A 22,934-nucleotide genomic window follows, 5' to 3' on the forward strand; every position below is an offset into this window, starting at 1 on the left:
TACTCAAAGTGCATTGGTCTCGACAGCAACGCAATTGGCTGATCTTCTTTTCCCAGGGCTAATCCAGCTTTATAGGGTAATCTCCATGCACGATACAGGAGTCATGAGGACTGTCTACCCCAAAGTGTTTCAAGTTAGTCCTGTGTCTACTGTATATCAATGTGCTATTCCATTTCAAGGGTAGTGGGTAAAATTGCTCAATTCAGTGGGCAAGTTTAAAGAATGTGACAAGAATCCCAAAGACTTTGATGAATGCCTTTATTTTGTTACATGTTACATCTTATGACACGTACATACAGTAGAATTCGTTTCATCAGACATCAAATGTCAAATTCGAATCTCTCAATGATAACGCAATAGAATTAGTAAATATACATTTTGTGTCCTTTAAACGTACGCGCAGAATAGATTGCTTCTCATACTGTTCGCCTTATCCCATTGTGGAGCCCAAATCCAAGCAGCCTGCCCCGCCCAGCATCTCTAGGAACAGAAATTCAGAGAACCCATTTAAGATGAAGAGAGGCTGTCAAAGCCACCCTCATTGGATTACTGCTCGTGATTGATTTTCCATTGATTTAGTGAGGGCACGTTGCATAAGCAAGGGAGTCAAACTTTGCCTGCCCTGTGTTTCCTGCTTAGGGCAACTCACGGATGTCTCCGCAGATGTCTTGGCCACCTGTTACAGTAGGTCAAAAGGAGATTGCTTGGCAGGATTTCTAAGGAGGTTTTCTTTATAGAAATCCCGTTGCAATTCACTTTCTCATTGTTGCTTAAATTAATTTTACACCGGTCCTCAAATAAGCCTCAAATGGTCAAACAAAGAGAAGAGGAAATTTGGTCTGACTGAGGCCACATTGCAGGCTTGTCCCCATCAAACAAACATGGCGCCTTTCACACACAGTAGATATAAGATTTCGGTAGCCTGCTTTATCTACAGTAAGTAGGGTATTTAAAGTTTCAAGCTGTGCAGATCTCAAAAGCCGACTGACAAGTAAACTCAATCCCATCAAATCATCTTATGGTCAGGTACCTGGAGATATTTACAACGCTGATGAAGCCTTACCAACGATTGCCTCCTAATAGCAAGCACAACAATTTGGTGGGGATTGTAGGTTTCATTTTCACATATTTTACATTTATATGATTTACTACTTTTCTTTGGAGCATAAACATACATGATACAGTAGCATAATCTCATTTTTTTTTTAAAGATGATTGAATTGCAATTTATGATACACAAATATATTATCGTCATATATATTACATTCTCAAGTTATTGGAGGAAATGTGCAGTTTAAAATTGAACACAAAGTTTGCTATGGATACCTGATGCTCAAATGTGACTTCGAACCATATCAGTTCATAGAATCTAAAGACTTAGGCTTTGAACTGACTCAGCTCCACTCATACAATACATGAAGTATAAAATCTCTGACAATCAAAAAATATATACTTTTGCATATCAACATAAATGCAACCTCACAAGGCTCAGGAGTGTGTACACATTTTGAGCATTGCTATTATATTAGCCCTCTGTAAAGTAAATTGTCACTTGCTAAAACAAGTTTCAAGTTTGAGTTATGGGAAGAGGCTTGTGCTCTTACAGTAAATCATTCTAAATGAACAGTGACTGCCTTTCAACAGAATTCGTTTGTGTTATTTCTGACTCATATTATTTCTTACAATTCCCCAAATGAGTTTTTCCTGTTCTAATAAAACAGCTCAGTTATAAAAGTTTGTCCACTGAACTTTCCCCCTAATATCTTTATGGATCATCAGAGTATGGATACAAATGTACAGGGAGATATTTCCCAAAACAGAATACATGTCTAAATATATTAAATACAGTATATGCCATTTGACAGATGTTAAGATGTAATGTTTGTTTCATTACTTGGATTATGTTAGTTGTCGATAAAGTCGTACCTATAGTTATCTGCGAAAGGTAAGCTCTACTTTAAGTGCGCTGTCAATATATGGTAATGCATCAGCTGCGGGTACATCTGCGATGAGTGTGTCGATCCATCAGGATTGGCTTAACAAGTCCTGAGAATGAGGGGAAGTGATTAAGTCAGTCCACACAGGGACACATCTTCACACGGTCTCCCCACTGACTGCTTGCTGCGCCCAGGGATCCTCTGCCACACGGCCGGGACTGGGGCACAATCCAGGAGGTTAGGCGATGGTGCAGGTCTTGGACTTTCCAACCTCTGCTGCCTCCTCTACTGTTCAAACAGAAAGCAGGACAGCAAGGCAGCAAGCAGCAACAACATACACCACAAGACAAATCAATTTTTTAAAGATTGATTTGTGTTTATAGCAAGACAGCAAGCAGCAAGATAAAGAGTAAGAAGGTGGTCTTAGTTTGTTGATAACTTAACTAAGGTAACTTCAGGGGCGGACTGGCCATCTGGCATTTTGGGCAAATGCCAGATGGGCCGGTCCGTTTTCAGCCCTGTCTGACATGTTTAGCCAAAGCCTGTCTAAAAAAATGGTCCGGTGGCCTGCTGTGCCACTGGTGGCTTGGCATCTGTGTGCATGGACAAGCTTTAGGCACTGTGTCTAAAAGAATGGTTTGCTATTTACCGGTGTTGCTATTTCTTGGGAGATTGTACAATAGTGTTTCATGCAGGGTTGGGTCCATTCTGCAAATAGCCCTTTAATTCTAATTCAATTGTTGAATTAGAATTGAATTCGAATTGGCGACAATAGAATATAATTTATATCAAAGTGGCAATCAGCACTTGAAACAATAGCAAAGCGTACACCCCACCCCTGTTATGGTAAAAAGCTGAGGGATGGGCCTGGAGAAATGTTACCACTCTGAAATTCATTAACAGAGCTATGGATGCAAGGACTGACCATCCATGATATCACAAATATACTTTTAACCATGTTTTGAGGCTATGCAGTGTTTGTTACATTTACTTTGTTTACAGACATGGGATTAAAGCAAGCTTATATTTTGGTTTCGGACAGTTGAACTAAGCTCATAAGGCATTTATAAGTTATATTCTTCAAGAATCAATGGGTTCATATAATTAATTTATAAGTCCACAAATGGTTGTAGCAACTGCAAATGTAATTCAATAAATATGTTATGGTTAATGTCTTCTATACATCACTATATCACTTTATTAAGCACCCTTTGAGGGATAAAAAAAAAGTATGTGGACACCTGCTCACCGAACATCTCATTCCAAAATCATGGTCATTAATATGGAGCTGGTTCCCCCGTTGCTGCTATAACAGCCTCCACTCTTCTGGGAAGGCTTTCCACTAGATGTTGGAACATTGCTGCTGAGACCTGCTTCTATTCAGCCGCAAGAGTATTAGTGAGGTCGGCACTGATTTTGGGCGATTAGGCCTGGCTCGGCATACCAAATAATACCAAAAGGTGTTCGATGGGGTTGAGGTCAGGGCTCTGTGCATGCCAGTCAAGTTCTTCCACACCGAACTCGACAAACCATTTCTGTATGGACTTTGCTTTATGCACGGGGGCATTGTCATGCTGAAACAGGAAAGGGCCTTCTCCAAACTGTTGCCACAAAGTTGGAAACACAGAATTGTCTAGAATGTGATTGTATGCTGCCGCGTTAAGATTTCCCTTCACTGGAACTAAGGGGCCTAGCACGAACCCTTAAAAACAGCCCCAGACCATTATTCCTCCTCCATCAAACTTTACAGTTGGCACTATGCATTCGGGCAGGTAGAGTTCTCCTGGCATCCGCCAAAGCCAGATTCGTCCGTCGGACTGCCAGATGGTGAAGCTTGATTCATCACCCCAGAGACCGCGTTTCCACTGCTCCAGCCGACAGCTTGGCATTGTGCATGGTGATTTTAGGCATGTGTGCGGCTGCTCGGCCATGGAAACGCATTTCATAAAGCTCCCGGCGAAAAGTTATTGTGCTGAAGTTGCTTCCAGAGGCCGTTTGGAACTGAGGACAGATGATTTTTACACGCAACACGCTTCAGCCCCCGTCAATCCTGGTCTGTGAGCTTGTGTGGCCTACCACTTTGTTTCTGAGCCATTGTTACTTCTAGACATTTCCACTTCACAATAACAGCACTTAGTTGACCTAGGCAGCTCTAGCAAGGCCATAAATTTGACAAACTGACTTGTAGGAAATGTGGTATCCTATGACGGTGCCTCGTTGAAAGTCACTGAGCTCTTCAGTAAGTCCATTCTACTGCAAAAGTTTGTCTATGGAGATTGCATGGTTGTGTGCTAGATTTTTTTTTACACCTGTCAGCAACGGGTGTGGTTGAAATAGCCGAATCCACTAGTTTGAAGGGGTGTCCACATACTTTTGTAGATATAGTGTATCTTATCTTATACAAATGTTTTAAAAAATTGAGTGCACATACACTGAGTGCACAAAACATTAGGAACATGTGCTCTTTCCATGACGTAGACTAACCAAGTGAATCCAGGTGAAATCTTTGAACCCTATTGAGGTCACTTGTTAAATCCACTTCAATCAGTGTAGATGAAGGGAAGGAGACAGGTTAAAGAAGATTTTTTAAGCCTTGAGACAATTGAGACATGGATTGTGCATGTGTGCCATTCAGAGGGTGATTGAGGCGACAGGTAGCCTAGTAGTTAGAGCGTTGGGCCAGTAACTGAAAAGTTGCTGGATCGAATCCCTGATCTGACAATATCAAAATATGTTGTTCTGCCCCTGAACAAGGCAGGTAACCCACTGTTTCCTGGTAGGACGTCATTGTAAATAGGAATTTGTTCTTATTAACTGACTTGCCTACTAAAATAAAAAAAATGGGCAAGATAAAGATTTAAGGGGTAGTGTCAGGTGCACTGTTTTGAGTGTGTCAAGAACTGCAATTCTGCTGGGGTTTTCATGCTCAACAGTTTCCCTTGTGTATCAAGAATGGTCCCCCACCCAATGGACATCCAGCCAACTTGACACAACTGTGGGGAGCATTGGAGTCAACGTGGGCCAGCACCCCTGTGTAACATCCCTTTACGAGTCCATGCCCTGATGAATTAAGGCTGTTCTTAGGGCAAATGGGGTTGCAACTCAATATTAGGAAGGTGTTCCTAATGTTTTGTGTACACTCTTGCTACATTCAATTCAAAATAGAATTTCAATTCATGGGTTGAATTGAATTTCATTCAAAATTGACTCCAACCCTGATTTCTTGGCTGAGACCTGACTGTATTTCAAAAGTTACCTGCTGGTGCTTCAAGCTTCTTTTTCTCTTCTTCAATGGCCGCCATCTTGGCGGCGTGGATGTCGGCCAGCTCTTTCCAGTTCTTTAGGTTGTTGTTCAGCCCATCAAACATTGGGGTGATCTCTACGTGGAACCTCGAGAATTCCTGCACACAAGTAGGCCCCATTATTGCAAGCATTCTTGTGCTCGGTACTGTCACTCAACCTGACATATTCCTCACAGTGCAAAAACATTCCCGCTGTGGAGTTCAGCTGATGCAAACTTGTAGATGGATAGGCTTACTGGTCACTCATGGTGGTCTAAACTGGATGACCTCCTCACTGAAGATGACATTGATGGTTCACAGAGACACTGATCTCATCTATTTTTCGAAGGATGATTCCGTTTCCAAAAACAATTGATAGAACATTATACCCAATGACAAATAACACAAGCTGAGTTCTTTCTAATCAACAGATTCCAATGAATTTAGACACAAAACAGGGCTTTGTTGAGCTTCAACCAGCCAGGCAGTTAGTTACCTTGTATACGAACGCACACACAAACTGAATGAAACCGCACTGCATCTTGGGTAACTCCGCTGCACAGTTTCTGTCCATCATGGGCTGAGGATCAATGAAATTAATGGGGAAGATCAACTCAAACAGAGAACGAACAAAAATGTGTGATTACTCTATAAACATATAGTATATTGTAAAGAAACAGGGGTTTTCTTCACAAACTCACAATGGGTTGCTGATCGAGAACGGACCTTTCCAAGTCACCTTGCTCCCAGAACTCAGCTGCGACCATTAGAGCCACCTAGGAGGTAGATAATTCATAGAAAAGATTGTGTCAGTACTAATTTAAACATCAGAGCATCCTGTGGTCTATATTGTCTTGAGGAAATTGGGATACATATATTGTCTGTGTTGTTTTGTTTCATGACATGGTGGACAGATATAGTATCCACCTTGCTCTGGACCTCCCATGGTTTGGTGATGGCAGACAAGTCACAACCTGTCATCATCATGGCCCTGATACACAAGAAGGTTATATTGTTATATTAATTCATATTATGTAAGAAACCAAGAACTGCGACAATGTGCACAACTGCCTCAAGTGTAGTAAATCCCTGAGATGGAGGAAAGTAGAAAATAACATTCCTACTCACATGATAATTTCCTTCCTGATGGCGTTGTTGGAAATGTGCTCGACTTTGTCCTTCTCAGTTTCCATTGGCTCAGTGGCGTTCACAATATTCTGGAACATTGTTCTTTTTCTGGGGGCCAGACCAACAGTCAAGTTAGAACATTGCACACATGAAAAGTGATACTGATTCAGTATATTTAAAAGCAGCCATATCAGAGACCATAACAATGGTTAAAAACCCACTTGAAGTACAAAGCCAGATCAGTGGCAATGATGCAGACGTCAAACAAGTGCTGTACAGTCTCAAACTGGCGCTTCTGGAGATTCACAAAAATGTTCAGGCTCTGAAGGGGGAGTAGAGAAAAAGGTAAGAATTCAACTCCCACAATTACCTTGTATGCAAACGCTGGCCAAAAGTAGTGCACTATGTAGGGGTAGCGGGTAGCATAGCTTTGCCATGCTTGCGTTGCTCTGACTTCTCTTATTTTGCTCTGCTCTGCCTTGCATGCTACCTCAGGGAGTGACGCCCCTGCCCCACGCGAATCTCGGGCTCAGCTGGCTCCGGCTGACAGCACCCGGTTAGGGCCCCCACCCAGGGTTACAGGAAAATATGGTGTAGCCTGGGCTCTCAAACCCTGGTGTGCAGCCAGTCTAGGAGATGGACAACTCCAATTACAAAGCCACAAGTCCTCAACGGCTGGCAAGGCGGACACAGGAGTCCTATCTCCCAAACGTCTGGAAAGGTGGACACAGGAGTCCTATCTCCCAAACGTCTGGCAACGCGGACACAGGAGTCCTATCTCCCAAACGTCTGGAAAGGTGGACACAGGAGTCCTATCTCCCAAACGTCTGGCAAGATGGACACAGGAGTCCTATCTCCCAAACGTCTGGAAAGGTGGACACAGGAGTCCTATCTCCCAAACGTCTGGCAAGGTGGACACAGGAGTCCTATCTCCCAAACGTCTGGAAAGGTGGACACAGGAGTCCTATCTCCCAAACGTCTGGAAAGGTGGACACCAGGAGTCCTATCTCCCAAACGTCTGGCAAGGCGGACACAGGAGTCCTATCTCCCAAACGTCTGGAAAGGTGGACACAGGAGTCCTATCTCCCAAACGTCTGGCAAGGTGGACACAGGAGTCCTATCTCCCAAACGTCTGGCAAGGTGGACACAGGAGTCCTATCTCCCAAACGTCTGGAAAGGTGGACACAGGAGTCCTATCTCCCAAACGTCTGGCAAGGTGGACACAGGAGTCCTATCTCCCAAACGTCTGGAAAGGTGGACACAGGAGTCCTATCTCCCAAACGTCTGGAAAGCTGGATGAAGGCGGCAACTGATAACTGGCAAAATTGTATGCACTCACTACTGTAAGTCGCTCTGGATAAGAGCGTTTGCTAAATTACTCAAATGTAATAGGGAACGGGGTGCCATTTTGGCCACAGCCGTAACAGGAGTCGGGGTCTCGAACCTCCTCAGCCATGAGCGTCTTGCTATATTCCAGATGGTGCCTCTCCATGATGGAGGATCCGTGCAGTTTGGCTAAAGGCGATCCACTCCTGCAGGTCAGAGAGAGCGGTAACACAATCATTAGACCCCAAACAACACCTTCCAAACCAAGAACAGACAACTAAACAGTGATTATTTAGGGAGTGGTTTGAGTGCTCATAGATAAACAAAGGGGCTCTTACTTTGTCTGGTATAAGTTGTTGGTCCCCCTGTGGTCAATATCGTGGCAGAATGCAGCAGCCACCATGGCAAAGGCATCCAGGTCAGAGTAATATTTCCTCAGCCTGCCTGTCTGAAGAAGCAAAAGGGTGGTCTGATTCATTATCAAACAAAATGGGAGGGGTGGGGTGATCCACTATCGAACAAAATGGATGTGTCAGGTGATAGAACAATTATCATTAGTGGGCAGCCTTTGGTTGGCATCATCAATGTTTCTCTAAATAAATAGGAACTTTGAACTACTCTTCTTTTGGTGATTTAATGTCCAGATAGTCTGAGACAATCTACACTTAGCCATGTACAGTGCTTAAGAGTTTAAGTATTTGCCCCATTTCTAATGTTCTCTACTTTTGCATATTTTTTGATACAGAATGTTATTAGATCTTCAACCAAAACCAACTATTAGGTGAAGGGACGCTGAGTGAACAAATAACACAACAATTACAAAGTTATGCAACACCCAATGCCCCTGTGGGGAAAAGTAATTGCCCCCTTACACTGGTTGTGCCACCTTATGCTGCAATGACTCCAACCAAAGGCATAGTGGTGCCCATGTCGTCCAAAAAGTTATAATGTTGACTCATCTGTCCATAGAACTTCCTTTCAAGAGTCTTGATGATCATCCAGGTGCTTCCAGGTGCTTTTCGACAAACTTGAGTCAACTTTTTGGACGTTTTGGACATTATGTCTGGCGAAAACCAAGCACTGCATTCCACAATAAGAACCATATACCAACAGTCAAGCATGGTGGTGGTAGTGTGATGGTTTGGGGATGCTTTGCTGCCTCAGGACCTGGATGACTTGCCTTAATAGAAGGAACCATGAATTCTGCTCTGTATCAGAGAATTGGAGAATGTCAGGCCATCCATCTGTGAGCTGAAGCTGAAGCGCAGCTGGGTCATGCAGCAAGATCCAAAACACACAATCAAGTCCACATGAAAATTGTTAAAAAGTAACAAATGTGAAGTTTTGCAATGGCCTAGTGAAAGTCCAGACCTAATCCCAATTGAGATATTGTGGCAGGACTAGAAACGACTAATTCATGCTTGAACACCCACAAATGTCGCTGAGTTAAAGCAGATCTGCATGGAAGAGTGGGCCAAAATTCCTCCACAGCGATGTGAGAGACTGATCAACAATTACATGAAGCATTTGGTTGCAGTCATTGCAGTTAAAGGTGGCACAAACAGTTATTGAGTTATTGTAAGGGGGCAATTACTTTTTCACCCAGGGGAATTGGGTTAAAAATGTAAAAAATTGAACATTTTTTGGTGAACTCAGGTTCCCTTTATTTAATGTTACATTTCGGTTGAAGATCTGATAACAGTATCAAAAATATGAACAAATTGAGAAAATCAGAAAGGGGGAAAATAATTGTTCATGGCACTGTAGGTATCAGGTGGTATTATTGGTACTGAAGGAGTAGAGGGACTCACCTGTAGAAGACAGAACATGGTCTGGCCCACATTGAAGCCGTGTCTCCAGTTGTGGTAGGTGATGTCACGGTAACCTTTCCGGACAGTGTACATCCATCGGGTCAGGGTCTGGTTGTACATGTGGAGAGGAAACAATTAGCCATGACTTTACTAATGATCTATATCAGTGGTTCCCAACCTTTTTCGGTTACATTACCACCAACAGAATGTTTCTCTGCCCGGAGTCCCCCTGAAGTACCCCCTCATGGGCATTTTACCAGTAGGCCTATGGTCTCATGAGTCTTCTCAAGTAGTGGATGGTCCTAGTGCCCCTGGTTGGGAACCACTGCTCTATTTGACCAAACCAGTAGGACATGGCCTTGTATTTCGAAAACGTTAGGCTCAACAAAATAAATTAGATACCAAAAAGGCAAAAGCTTTGTTAATATATTGAGTCATGTACAGTACATACATTGCATGCATTCTGGGGACACGTAATGTATAATGCTGAGGTCACAACTAAATAAATACCTCTGAAATTAATATGTTTGTTTTACTAGCCAGGGGCTTCATGACTGACCTCTGCGGGCACTTTGAACTTCTCCACCACGTTCAGCTCAAAGAAGCAGCGAATTCCACACATGATAAGGCCGTGCTCAGTCACAGGGAAGTCACTGAAGGAGAACAGCAGCAGGTCTACGTCTATGGCCACGGGGCAGTTCGATCTCTACAGAAGGGCAAAATAATAGCCATATATTTATTGATTGATCATTCAAACACCACTCTGGGCTACATTATCACTGTGTCTCTACCCACTTTCACTGACAGTCTTATACATGGGTCTTACCAAGAGCTTGTACATCTCTTTCTGGTCACAGTCCTCTGGTTCGGCATCAAACTTCTCCTTTGTGTTCTGTGGAAAGAGAAAAGGGTGAAATAAAAGAAACATGAGCTGGCGCACACCCAGAGAAAACAATTTTATGTAGAGGTCCTGACTAACGGCAGATAAACTATGAGCTATAAAAAAAATAAGGAGAGTCGCACACTAATTCTGTTTATATTTATTTTTATTTTTATAGCTTAAAGAGAAAAGAGTATCAAAGGATTGTCCCATGAGGCTAGTTTCCTCTATGAATCTAACATGTCTCAGGTCTCACCAGGATACTCTGCATTTCAGTGTTCGTGCATCTGCTCTGACACATGAGCATCTCCTGGGCGATGTCCTTTCTCCACTCCATCCTGTTCAGTCTGTCGTACGTGTCGCAGTTGAGCACCGACCACCCCAGGAACTGAGTGAGGGCCTGGAACAATGCAGACAGGCATTTACCACCTCATACATTCACATGTAACTCATGACAGAATTTACGAGTGAAGTGGTTGATATGACTGATGTATATGCACTCACCTCAGTGATCTGTTCGTCGTGCTCATCGAATGGTTTACCATCTTTCCTGTTGAAGAAAGTGGCAATACCCACAATTTCTTCCTTTTTGTTGACGATGGGAAGGGACAAGACGTTCTTGATGACGAAACCTGTCTCATCCACAGCCTCTTTCTGAAAGACAAAACAGCATGAAGTCGATTTGTAAACATTTTGAGAATTATCCCTAGAATATTGCATTTTAGGAATACAACACCAATCTGAGGGCTGGTGGTCCTCTTCAAATAGCACGTGTTGCTGAGGACTCAATATATTGTAACACCAAGGTCATCCTATACCTAATACCATCCATCCAATTGGGGCCCAGACTCCTCACCTGGAATTTGAAGTAGTCATCAGCGGCAACATTCATCATGTTACAAATCTGCAGGGGAAGAAGAAGACCTATTTCAGTAAAATCCCTGTCTACAGTAGGCCCTACATGCTTGTGGATAGTATATTGTCTGTGGTTAATGTATGGACTACATGCACTCTTTCACATCAACTTACAAAGCCATTCTCAGAAACATAGGTGGGGAGCCCACTGACCAGGGCCCAGTGGTCAATAGGAGGTCCCCTGCATGGAACAGAGGGAGGGAGTAAGAGAGTGAGTGATAGATTTGGGTACTTTGAGACTTTTTTGTGTTCATTCAGAGAGCATAATAATAATAATGAATGCTTTCTAACAAGACGCTACTGGTATTTACGGTATGACTTTGATTTCCTCTTTGGGTCCTTCTAAGAGATAGTCAATAATCTTGTAGAAGATGACTTCCTGCAGACGCACAGAACAACAGTCACCGGCTGTGATTGTGCCATAGACAAGGCAGTAGAGGAAAGAGCAGAATGCTTGGCGAAAATCATATCAAAGGAAAATCGGTCCTTTACCCTTCCGTCGGGGGTCTTTGGTCCGCTGTATGGTGGTACATCTCCCAGCTTCACTGGCCACTCATCGTAGAACTCCTGCATGAAGAGAGGGAAGACAGCAGTCAGGACTTCAGTGTATCCATTTAGCAACCACAGAGGGAGCAGATCCAAAATGGCACCGATATCAAGACAGTGACAAAACAGCAATATGCCTCAGCATACTATACACTAGTAACAAACCTTCTCTTTGGTCATGTCCAAGAGGCCCACAGAGTATCTTTCACAATTGAGGTAGATTCTCACAGTGTACAGAGCTTTGTGGAACTGTCTCTCAATGTCTGTCAACTCTTCAAACACTTTGCTGGCAGACCACAGAAGTACCTTGAGAAACAAATGGAGAAAAATGAATCATTTTCTTTAGGGAAACTGTTATAGTGGAATAACATGGCTGTACAGGAAACTTTAACTGATATGATGATATATTATGATGATCATTGATATATTACTGATATATTATACCACTCATCTTATCATCTTATTCTTGTGTCAGACACTAATAGAAAATTACATTGGTGAACTGTGTCTTTGTATTCAAGGGCCAGCATGATTGACACAGTTGACGGACAGCTCATGTTGAATGATGGGGTTCACTGGATTCTTACCTGACTCCTCCTGGATTCCACGTTGAACATGTATGCAGTGTGATGCTGCAGGGCAATGACGTGTGCAAAGACCATGTACTTGTTCCAGAGCTGAAAACCAAATCCAATGAAATCAATCAGTATAGCAGACAGGCATTCATCTGAGGTGATGTCCAGACTACTGATGTCATACATCCCTCAAACCGTGCTAACATTGAATATGCAGTATCGCCACTTCTCATGATCGAGAGAGAACCTAATATTTTTGTGGCCTAATAGTTTCTAGTAAAAATAGTTATTAATTTCTGTGGTGTACTCACTTTGTAGGACACAAGCTCAAGTACAGTATATGATTTTCTTCCTATTTAGAAAAAGTGGGGCATTAGGGCTTGAAATGACTGAAATGCTTTCTAAATATAGCAACAATCACATTATAAATGACTTAATATAAGATTTCACGTTTCTTAGAACTGTAAAATAATAAATATTTAAATAAAATAATATATAATATATAATAAAATAATAAATATTTATTTTACATTTAAATGTAAATGTAAAATAAATATGATTATACTTAGTGACAGTTAAAGGATGACTATTTTCCAGAAAATTGATCAAGTTTCTATACCATGATAATTCAATAATAATTTGATAATGGCGCTGATGGAGATGGCCGTTGTTTTACGATCCCGTAACTCTATGACTGAATCGTACTACACCGGCTTTGACGCTCGTCGGATGTGGCAGGGCTTGCAAACTATTACAGACTACGAGCTGCCCAGTGACACATACCTACCAGACAAGCTAAATTACTTCTATGCTCGCTCGAGGCAAGTAACACTGAAACATGCATGAGAGCACCAGCTGTTCCAGATGACTGTGTGATCTCCGTAACCGATGTGAGTAAGACCTTTAAATAGGTCAACATTCACAAGGCCGCAGGGCCAGACGGATTACCAGTACGTGTACTCCGAGCATGAGCTGACCAACTGGCAAGTGTCTTCACTGACAATTTCAACCTGTCCTTGACTGAGTCTGTAATACCAACATGTTTCAAGCAGACCACCACAGTCCCTGTGCCCAAGAACACTAAGGTAACCTGCCTAAATGATTACCGACCCGTAGCACTCATGTCTGTAGCCATGAAGTGCTTTGAAAGGCTGGTATTTGCATACCGCCCCAACAGATCCACAGATGATGCAATCTCTATTGCACTCAACACTGCCCATTCCCATCTGGACAAAAGGAACACCTGTGTGAGAATGCTATTCATTGACTACAGCTCAGCGTTCAACACCATAGTGCCCTCAAAGCTCATCACTAAGCTAAGGACCCTGGGACTAAACACATCCCTTTGCAACTGGATCCTGGACTTCCTGATGGGCCACCCCCAGATGGTGAGGGCAGGGAACAACACATCCTCTACGCTGATCCTCAACACGGGGGCCCCTCAGGGGTGCATGCTCAGTCCCCTCCTGTTACTCCTGTTCACTCATGACTTCATGGCCAGGCACGACTCCATCACCATCATCAAGTTTGCCGATGACACAGCAGTGTTAGGCCTGGCAACCGACAACGATGAGACAGTCTATAGGGAGGAGGTCAGAGACCTGGCCGTGTGGTGCCAGGACAACAACCTCTCCCTCAACGTGATCAAGACAAAGAAAAAGGAGGACCGAGCACACCCCCATTCTCATCGACAGGGCTGCAGTGGAGCAGGTTGAGAGCTTTAAGTTCCTTGGCGTCCACATCACCAACAAACTAACACGCACACCAAGACAGTCGTGAAGAGGGCACAAAAAAACCTATTCCCCCTCAGGTGACTGAAAATATTTGGCATGGGTCCTCAGATCCTCAAAAGGTTCAACAGCTGCACCATCGAGAGCAACCTGACTTGTTTATATAAACAATGGAATTATTGATATCAAAAATGTGTTTCTCCATTGAATCCAATGGGGAATTATTGATACCAAACATTCCTATAGGATTGTAGGATCTTGTCACCCCAATCAGAATCCTACTAGAACATATTTTCTTAATTGAACCCATTAAATGATAGTTTGTTGTCATTTGTTCCAGTACATAAAGCAACTGTTGTATATTAATTTCAGTTTTATTCACCACCACAATATGGGAGATATTCAAGGCTGTAAGTTCATTTACAGTCTGACCACCAATACAGTACACCTTTTTCAACAAACTCTCCAACACTCACTTGAGTTATTTGATATGATGCTTATTCATGCAACTTCTTGTCTTTGAATTAGACATTACAATATAACATACAATACTATAGACAATGTTACAATAACACGAGATGTTTGGGGGGGTTTTCCCCTTAGAATGTACAGAATCTTTACATTCCTTATTTGCAAAGGAAAATACATGTTTAGGTACAATATCACAAAGATAAGCATTTATTTCATTTTATATACAGTTGAAGTTGGAAGTTTACATACACCTTATCCAAATACATTTAAACCAAGTTTTTCACAATTCCTGACATTTAATTCTCGTAAAAAGTCCCTGTCTTAGGTCAGTTAGGATCACCACTATATTTTAAGAATGTGAAATGTCAGAATAATAGTAGAGAGAATTATTTATTTCAGCTTTATTTCTTTCATCACATTCCCAGTGTGTCAGAAGTTTACATACACTCAGTATTTGGCAGCATTGCCTTTAAATTGTTGAACTTGGGTCAAATGTTTCGGGTAGCCTTCCACAAGCTTCTCACAATACGTTGGGTGAATTCTGGCCCATTCCTCCTGACAAAGCTGGTGTAACTGAGTCAGGTTTGTAGGCCTCCTTGCTGCACACGCTTTTTCAGTTCTGCCCACAAATGTTCTATAGGATTTAGTTGTCCTTAAGTCATTTTGCCACAACTTTGGATGTATGCTTGGGGTCATTGTCCATTTGGAAGACCCATTTGCGACCAATCTTTAACTTCCTGACTGATGTCTTGAGATGTTGCTTCAATATATCCACATAATTTTCCAGCCTCAGCCTGGTGTGATCATAACAACACACAGGAACTCAAGTCCTTCTGTTCACCTGACTTAGAATTCCTCACAATCAAATGTCGACTGTATTATCTACCAAGGGAATTCTCTTCGATTATAATCACAGCCGTATATATTCCCCCCCAAGCAGACACATCGATGGCCCTGAACGAACTTTATTTGACTCTATGCAAACTGGAAACCACATATCCTGAGGCTGCATTCATTGTAGGTGGGGATTTTAACAAGGCTAATCTGAAAACAAGATTCCCTAAATTGTATCAGCATGTCGATTGCGCAACCAGGGCTGGTAAAACCCTGAATCATTGTTATTCTAACTTCCGCAACGCATATAAGGCCCTCCACCGCCCTCCTTTCGGAAAAGCTGACCACGACTCCATTTTGTTGCTCCCAGTCTACAGACAGAAACTAAAACAAGAAGCTCCCGCGCTCAGGTCTGTTCAACGCTGGTCTGACCAATCTGATTCCATGCTTCAAGACTGCTTCGATCACGTGGATTGGGATATGTTCCGCATTGCGTCCAACAACAACATTGACAGGGCCTCCCGGGTGGCGCAGTGGTTAAGGGCGCAGTACTGCAGCACCAGCTGTGCCACCAGAGACTCTAGGTTCGCACCCAGGCTCTGTCGTAACCGGCTTTGACCGGGAGGTCCGTGGGACAACGCACAATTGGCCTAGCGTTGTCTGGGTTAGGGAGGGGTTGGATGCGTGCTGTGTTAAGAAGCAGTGCGGCTTGGCTTGGTTGGGTTGTGTATCGGAGGACGCATGACTTTCAACCTTCGTCTTGCCCGAGCCCGTATGGGAGTTGTAGCGGTGAGACAAGATAGTAGCTACTAAACAATTGGATACCACGAAAATGGGGTAAAATTTAAAAAAACAAAAAACAACATTGACGAATACGCTGATTCGGTGAGCGAGTTCATTAGAAAGTGCATTGAAGATGTTGTACCCATAGCAACAATTAAAACATTCCCAAACCAGAAACCGTGGATTGATGGCAGCATTCACGTGAAACTGAAAGCGCGAACCACTGCTTTTAACCAGGGCAAGGTGACCGGAAACATGACCGAATACAAACAGTGTCGCTATGCCCTCCATCAGGCAATCAAACAAGCTAAGCCATCAGTATAGAGACAAAGTAGAGTCGCAATTCAACGGCTCAGACACAAGAGGTATGTGGCAGGGTCCACAGTCAATCATGGATTACAAAAAGAAAACCAGCCCCGTCACGGACCAGGATGTCTTGCTCCCAGACAAACTAAATAACTTTTTTGCCCGCTTTGAGGACAATACAGTGCCACTGACACGGCCCGCTACCAAAACCTGCGGGCTCTCCTTCACTGCAGCCGGCGTGAGTAAAACATTTAAACGTGTTAACCCTCGCAAGGCTGCAGGCCCAGACGGCATCCCTAGCCGCGTCCTCAGAGCATGCGCAGACCAGCTGACTGGTGTGTTTACGGACATAATATATTGTTTACGGACATACAGACCCTTATCCCAGTCTGCTGTTCCCACATGCTTCAAGAGGGCCACCATTGTCCCTGTTCCCAAGAAAGCTAAGGTAACGGAGCTAAATGACTACTGCCCTGTAGCACTCACTTCCGTCATCATGAAGTGCTTTGAGAGACTAGTCAAGGACCATATCACCTCCACCCTACCTGACACCCTAGACCCACTCCAATTTGCTTACCGCCCAAATAGGTCCACAGACGACGCAATCGCAACTACACTGCACACTGCCCTAACCGATCTGGACAAGAGGAATACCTATGTGAGAATGCTGTTCATCGACTACAGCTCAGCATTTAACACCATAGTACCCTCCAAACTCGTCACCAAGCTTGAGACCCTGGGTCTCGACCCCGCCCTGTGCAACTGGGTACTGGACTTCCTGACGGGCCGCCCCCAGGTGGTGAGGGTAGGTAACAACATCTCCACCCCGCTGATCCTCAACACTGGGGCCCCACAAGGGTGCGTTCTGAGCCCTCTCCTGTACTCCCTGTTCACCCATGACTGCATGGCCATGCACGCCTCCAACTCAATCATCAAGTTTGCGGACGACCCTACAGTGGTAGGCTTGATTACCAACAACGACGAGACGGCCTACAGGGTGGAGGTGAGGGCCCTCGGAGTGTGGTGTCAGGAAAATAACCTCACACTCAACGTCAACAAAACAAAGGAGATGATTGTGGACTTCAGGAAACAGCAGAGGGAGCACCCCCCTATCCACATCGACGGGACAGTAGTGGAGAGGGTAGTAAGTTTTAAGTTCCTCGGCGTACACATCACGGACAAACTGAATTGGTCCACCCACACAGACAGCATCGTGAAGAAGGCGCAGCAGCGCCTCTTCAACCTCAGGAGGCTGAAGAAATTTGGCTTGTCACCAAAAGCACTCACAAACTTCTACAGACACAATCGAGAGCATCCTGTCGGGCTGTATCACCACCTGGTACGGCAGCTGCTCCGCCCACAACCGTAAGGCTCTCCAGAGGGTAGTGAGGTCTGCACAACGCATCACTGGGGGGCAAACTACCTGCCCTCCAGGACACCTACACCACCCGATGTCACAGGAAGGCCATAAAGATCATCAAGGACAACAACCAACCGAGCCACTGCCTGTTCACCCCTCTATCATCCAGAAGGCAAGGTCAGTACAGGTGCATCAAAGCAGCGACCGAGAGACTGAAAAACAGCTTCTATCTCAAGGCCATCAGACTGTTAAACAGCCACCACTAACATTGAGTGGCTGCTGCCAACACACTGACTCAACTCAAGCCACTTTAATAATGGAAATTGATGTAAACATATATCACTAGCCACTTTAAACAATGCTACTTAATATAATGTTTACATACCCTACATTACTCATCTCATATGTATATACTGTACTCTATATAATCTACTGCATCTTTATGTAATACATGTATCACTAGCCACTTTAAACTATGCCACTTTGTTTACATAACCTACATTACTCATCTCATATGTATATACTGTACTCTATGCCATCTACTCCATCTTGCCTATGCCGTTCTGTACCATCACTCATTCATATATCTTTATGTACATATTCTTTATCCCTTTACACTTGTATGTATAAGGTAGTAGTTTTGGAATTGTTAAGTTAGATTACTCGTTGGTTATTACTGCGTTGTCGGAACTAGAAGCAAAAGCATTTCGCTACACTCGCATTAACATCTGCTAACCATGTGTATGTGACAAATACATTTGATTTGATTTGATTTTTGATTCATGATGCCATCTATTTTGTGAAGTGCACCAGTCCCTCCTGCAGCAAAGCACCCACACAATATGATGCTGCCACCCCCTTGCTTCACGGTTGGGATGGTGTTCTTCGGCTTGCAAGACTCCCCCTTTTTCCTCCAAAATAACGATGGTCATTATGGCCGAAGAGTTCTATTTTTGCTTCATCAGAACAATGGGCATTTCTCCAAAAAAGTACGATCTGTGTCCCCATGTGCAGTTGCAAACCGTAGTCTGGCTTTTTTATGGCGGTTTTGGAGCAGTGGCTTCTTCCTTGCTGAGCGGCCTTTCAGTTTATGTCGATATAGGACTTGTTTTACTGTGAATATAGATACTTTTGTACCTGTTTCCTATGCATCTTTATAAGGTCCTTTGCTGTTGTTCTGGGATTGATTTGCACTTTTCGCACCAAAGTATGTTAATCTCTAGGAGACAGAACGCGTCTCCTTCCTGAGCGGAATGATGGCTGCGTGGTCCCATGGTGTTTATACTTGTGTACTATTGTTTGTGCAGATGAACGTGGTACCTTCAGGCGTATGGAAATTTCTCCAAAGGATGAACCAGACTTGACTGCTTTCTTTAGATTTTCCCATGATATCAAGCAAAGAGGCACTGAGATTGAAGGTAGGACTTGAAATACATCCACGGGTACACCTCCAATTGACTCAAATGATGATCAGAAGCTTCTAAAGCCATGACATAATTTTCTGGAATTGTCCAAGCCGTTTAAAGGCACAGTCAATTTAGTGTATGTAAACTTCTGACCCACTGGAATTATGATACCGTGAATTATAAGTGAAATAATCTGTCTGTAAACAATTGTTGGAAAAATTAATTGTGTCATGCACAAAGTCGATGTCCTAACCAACTTACCAAAACTATAGTTTGCTAACAAAACATTTGTGGAGTGGTTGAAAAACAAGTTTTAATGACTCTAACCTAAGTGTATGTAAACTTCCAACTTCAACTGTTTATTTGTCAGCTATGCATACAAAAAAGGGAACACTCCCTTTGTCCTCTTTATGTTGGGATAGGGAGAGGGAAATAAAAAACCTGAAGATAATTGACTGGGTTCGAGCCCAGGCCGTGACCAGGAGGTCCATGGGCGATGCACAATTGGTCTAGCGTCGTCTGGGTTAGAGAGGGTTTGGCCAGTAGGGATATCCTTGTCTCATTGTGCACTAGCGACTCCTGTGGCGGGCCGGGTGCAGTGCACACTAACCAGGTCGCCAGGTGCACGGTGTTTCCTCCGACACATTGGTGCGGCTGGCTTCCGGGTTGGATGCGCGCTGTGTTAAGAAGAATTGCGGCTTGGTTTGGTTGTGTTTCGGAGGAAGCATGGCTTTTGACCGTCTCTCCCGAGCCCGTACGGGAGTTGTAGCGATGAGACAAGATAGTAACTACTAACAATTGGATACCACGAAATTGGGGAGAAAAGGGGTAAAAAAATATATATTTTTTAAGAATGTAATGTTATTCCCCGTCAACAAAATCAATAGAAATCGTATAGGAGGAAAAAAAACATTAAAATTCTACAGGATTCTGTGTGGCTCACTTGATAGAGCATAGCACTTCCAATGCCAGGCTTTTGGGTTCAATTCCCACAGGGGACCAGTATGAAAAAATGTTTGCACTCACTACTGTAAGTCTCCCTGGATACGATTATCTGCTAAATGACTAAAATGTAAAAAGAAAAATCCTACCTGATTTGCTAGTCCTATTGGATAAAATCCTGTAGGATTTTATTTAGATTTCTAATTCAAATTTTTTAGTGTTAATTGTTTTTTTTTTACTACGGAGATATGGGGCTTTCTGACACTATATAAGACATGGGACCCTACAACGTTCACAGAGTGATTTGTCCACCAAAATGTCAGTCGGAACCGATCCAGAACCACCCAAATAGGGGACTTAACATCATGAATATTGATTACTGGGGTAATATAGGTTATACAGTATCTGTATATGTCATGTGCTGTGTGAATTGTGCTATTATGTATTAATTGTACATTTAAAAAAAAAGTTGTTCCCATGATTACTAACACCGAGAAACCTTTCTAAGACTGGTATTTTTCTTTTGAGAGCTCAGGACTTACTTCCTCGTCGGCTTTTGAGAATTCTTCGGCCCCAATTTTGTTTAGTGCCATTACAACACCAATGCATTCTTTATCAGCCATGATGGGGTATGTGAGCATGTTTTTGGTTGTGTATCCTGTCTGCTTGTCCACAAAGTCACTGAAGCGGTTATTCTGGAAGTGAAAAAAAAATAGTATATTGGATCAAGACATTAGCTGCGTTCACACTGCAATAAAGCCCAGGGCTAACAGTCTCCTTAGCCCTGGGCTAAGATAATGCCATGTAGAAAGGCCTATTGAGTACAATTAACAGTCGCTAGATTAAAAAAACGACCCCTGTCATGTAAATGGCCCAATTCTATAACCATTGTCTTAAAAGTAATAAAGCTGATTTTCAATCAATGAAAATATCATGGGCAAATCAAACGAGAAACATTATGGACATACGCTGGCTAAAAAAAGCATAGATTGAACCCCTACTTGAATTCTGTAGTTAACTTATACATGTAATAAGGGTGGTGATCCAGTAATCTACAGTATGTTGACCAATTGCAAATACAGATTTGTTTTAGCTGGTTGGCATTTATTGTCATGAATCTTGTCCTGGAGGCAGCTCTGCAGAATGGTCACTAGCTGGCACAGCCACAAATGTAAACCTCACCCCAACCTTAACCACACTGCTTACACTAATGCCTAACCCTAACCTTACTATAAATTATGTTCAAAAAGCACATTTTAGTTTAATGAATTTGTATGATATAGCCAATTTTGACTATGCAGCTGGCCCATCTAGCAGAACTCGCTCAGTTTGCCTCCAGGGCAAAATTCAACCTGCTTTCTCTTCAGTCGTCCATACTGTAAAATCAACATCTTTGCAGTCATACAACTGGACATTTTTGTTTTGAATATGATACAATATATTATCATGATGACTTAAATTATACAAATATATATAATACATTCATGTATTCAATTAGCAAATCAACCAGATAATGACACTTGTAGGGCTTCTGGAGGTAAAAGCAATTTTCTGCACTACACAGGGGAATAACAGCCGTTAAAATCACAATTTTATTGTAGAAACTCAGTGGTCAACATTAACATTTAGAATGAATCCCTCATTCCATCATACCTGTAATTGCACTTATACTTGTTGAAGCTGACTTTCGTGTAGACCTAATCAGACTAGGAAGTTTGCCTTGGTCAGACTTCTGGATAATCAAAACTATTAGGCAACACCATCAAAAAATCCATCAAGTGAATTTAACAAAAATAGCACACAGATAACAATCATTAAACTTCATGGGCTTACGCCTTCAGAGACATGCATGAACACTTTATATTTCTTTAACTATCTTCTCAAATCTGCATCAATTAAAATGTCTAACCTATGCGAGAAACAAAATACATTTTTAAGAATTTAGATCTGACACAAACAATTGTGTGTAAACTGCGACTGCTTTTGGACATTTTATGGGTGCTTTGGTGGCGCATGTACAATCTTTACACACACTTTGGCGGGTGGGCACCTGCTGACAATGGCACTCACCTTGGTAACATCCGGAATGTTTTGCATCTTTTTGGAGTGCGCTGTGTATCCAACTACACCCATATCGATTGGAAACACAATCTCACCAGTGGGGTTGACGAGGTTCTCCTCAAATTTGGTGCCAGGGGTGACATTGAAGAGCATCGTTGTAAGCTCCGGTATTCCGTTTCTAGATCGAAGATCAAAGTAACTGCACCGGTCTGCGTTCAAAATCATGCAAATTCTCTGCAGGACCTTGTGCAATGCTTTTTCCATAACGATTTCTGATTGCATTTCTTTGACAAGGTCAAAGATGAGGTTGGCCTCCTGAATTTGGGAGACATCTTTGAACGAAGTCGGATCTTTGATCTCAAGATTTTCTGTGAACGCTGTCGAGATGAATTCGGGGCGCAACTTTTTATCAAAGTACTCTTTAGCGAACTGGGGATTGTTCTCCAGGTACTTTTCCACACTATCCTTGTCTCCCATTTTGAATTGTTTGCTTTTCCCTCCCTTCTCTTACAGACGCATCACACGGGAAAGTCGAAAGGGAAGTGTAAAAGGTGCTTAGTTAGTGGCCTCCGTTTGCGCCGACGTGCATCCTCTGCTGTGGCCCCAGACAAATCACCAAAACGTCCTGTACTACGCTACAAG

At 42.9% G+C, this 22,934-nt stretch overlaps 1 protein-coding gene across 1 annotated transcript; it reads right to left on the minus strand.

The window, feature by feature from the left end:
- Positions 1-241: 241 nt before the first annotated feature.
- Positions 242-22,934, minus strand: pde6c (phosphodiesterase 6C, cGMP-specific, cone, alpha prime). Its single transcript, XM_035734648.2, has 22 exons — positions 22,302-22,934; positions 20,774-20,926; positions 12,412-12,501; positions 11,990-12,130; positions 11,771-11,845; positions 11,590-11,657; positions 11,393-11,459; positions 11,220-11,267; positions 10,868-11,017; positions 10,620-10,763; positions 10,310-10,375; positions 10,043-10,189; positions 9,484-9,591; positions 8,011-8,120; positions 7,791-7,878; positions 6,568-6,668; positions 6,347-6,454; positions 6,146-6,209; positions 5,920-5,994; positions 5,715-5,798; positions 5,194-5,338; positions 242-2,225 (listed from the first exon to the last, which is right to left on the minus strand). Exons 1-22 carry the CDS (start codon positions 22,767-22,769, stop codon positions 2,176-2,178), a joined length of 2,550 nt encoding a protein of 849 aa, XP_035590541.1. The 5' UTR covers positions 22,770-22,934; the 3' UTR covers positions 242-2,175.

Source organism: Oncorhynchus keta, chromosome 24 (assembly GCF_023373465.1).
Source record: "Oncorhynchus keta strain PuntledgeMale-10-30-2019 chromosome 24, Oket_V2, whole genome shotgun sequence".
Classification (NCBI taxonomy): Eukaryota; Metazoa; Chordata; class Actinopteri; order Salmoniformes; family Salmonidae; genus Oncorhynchus; species Oncorhynchus keta.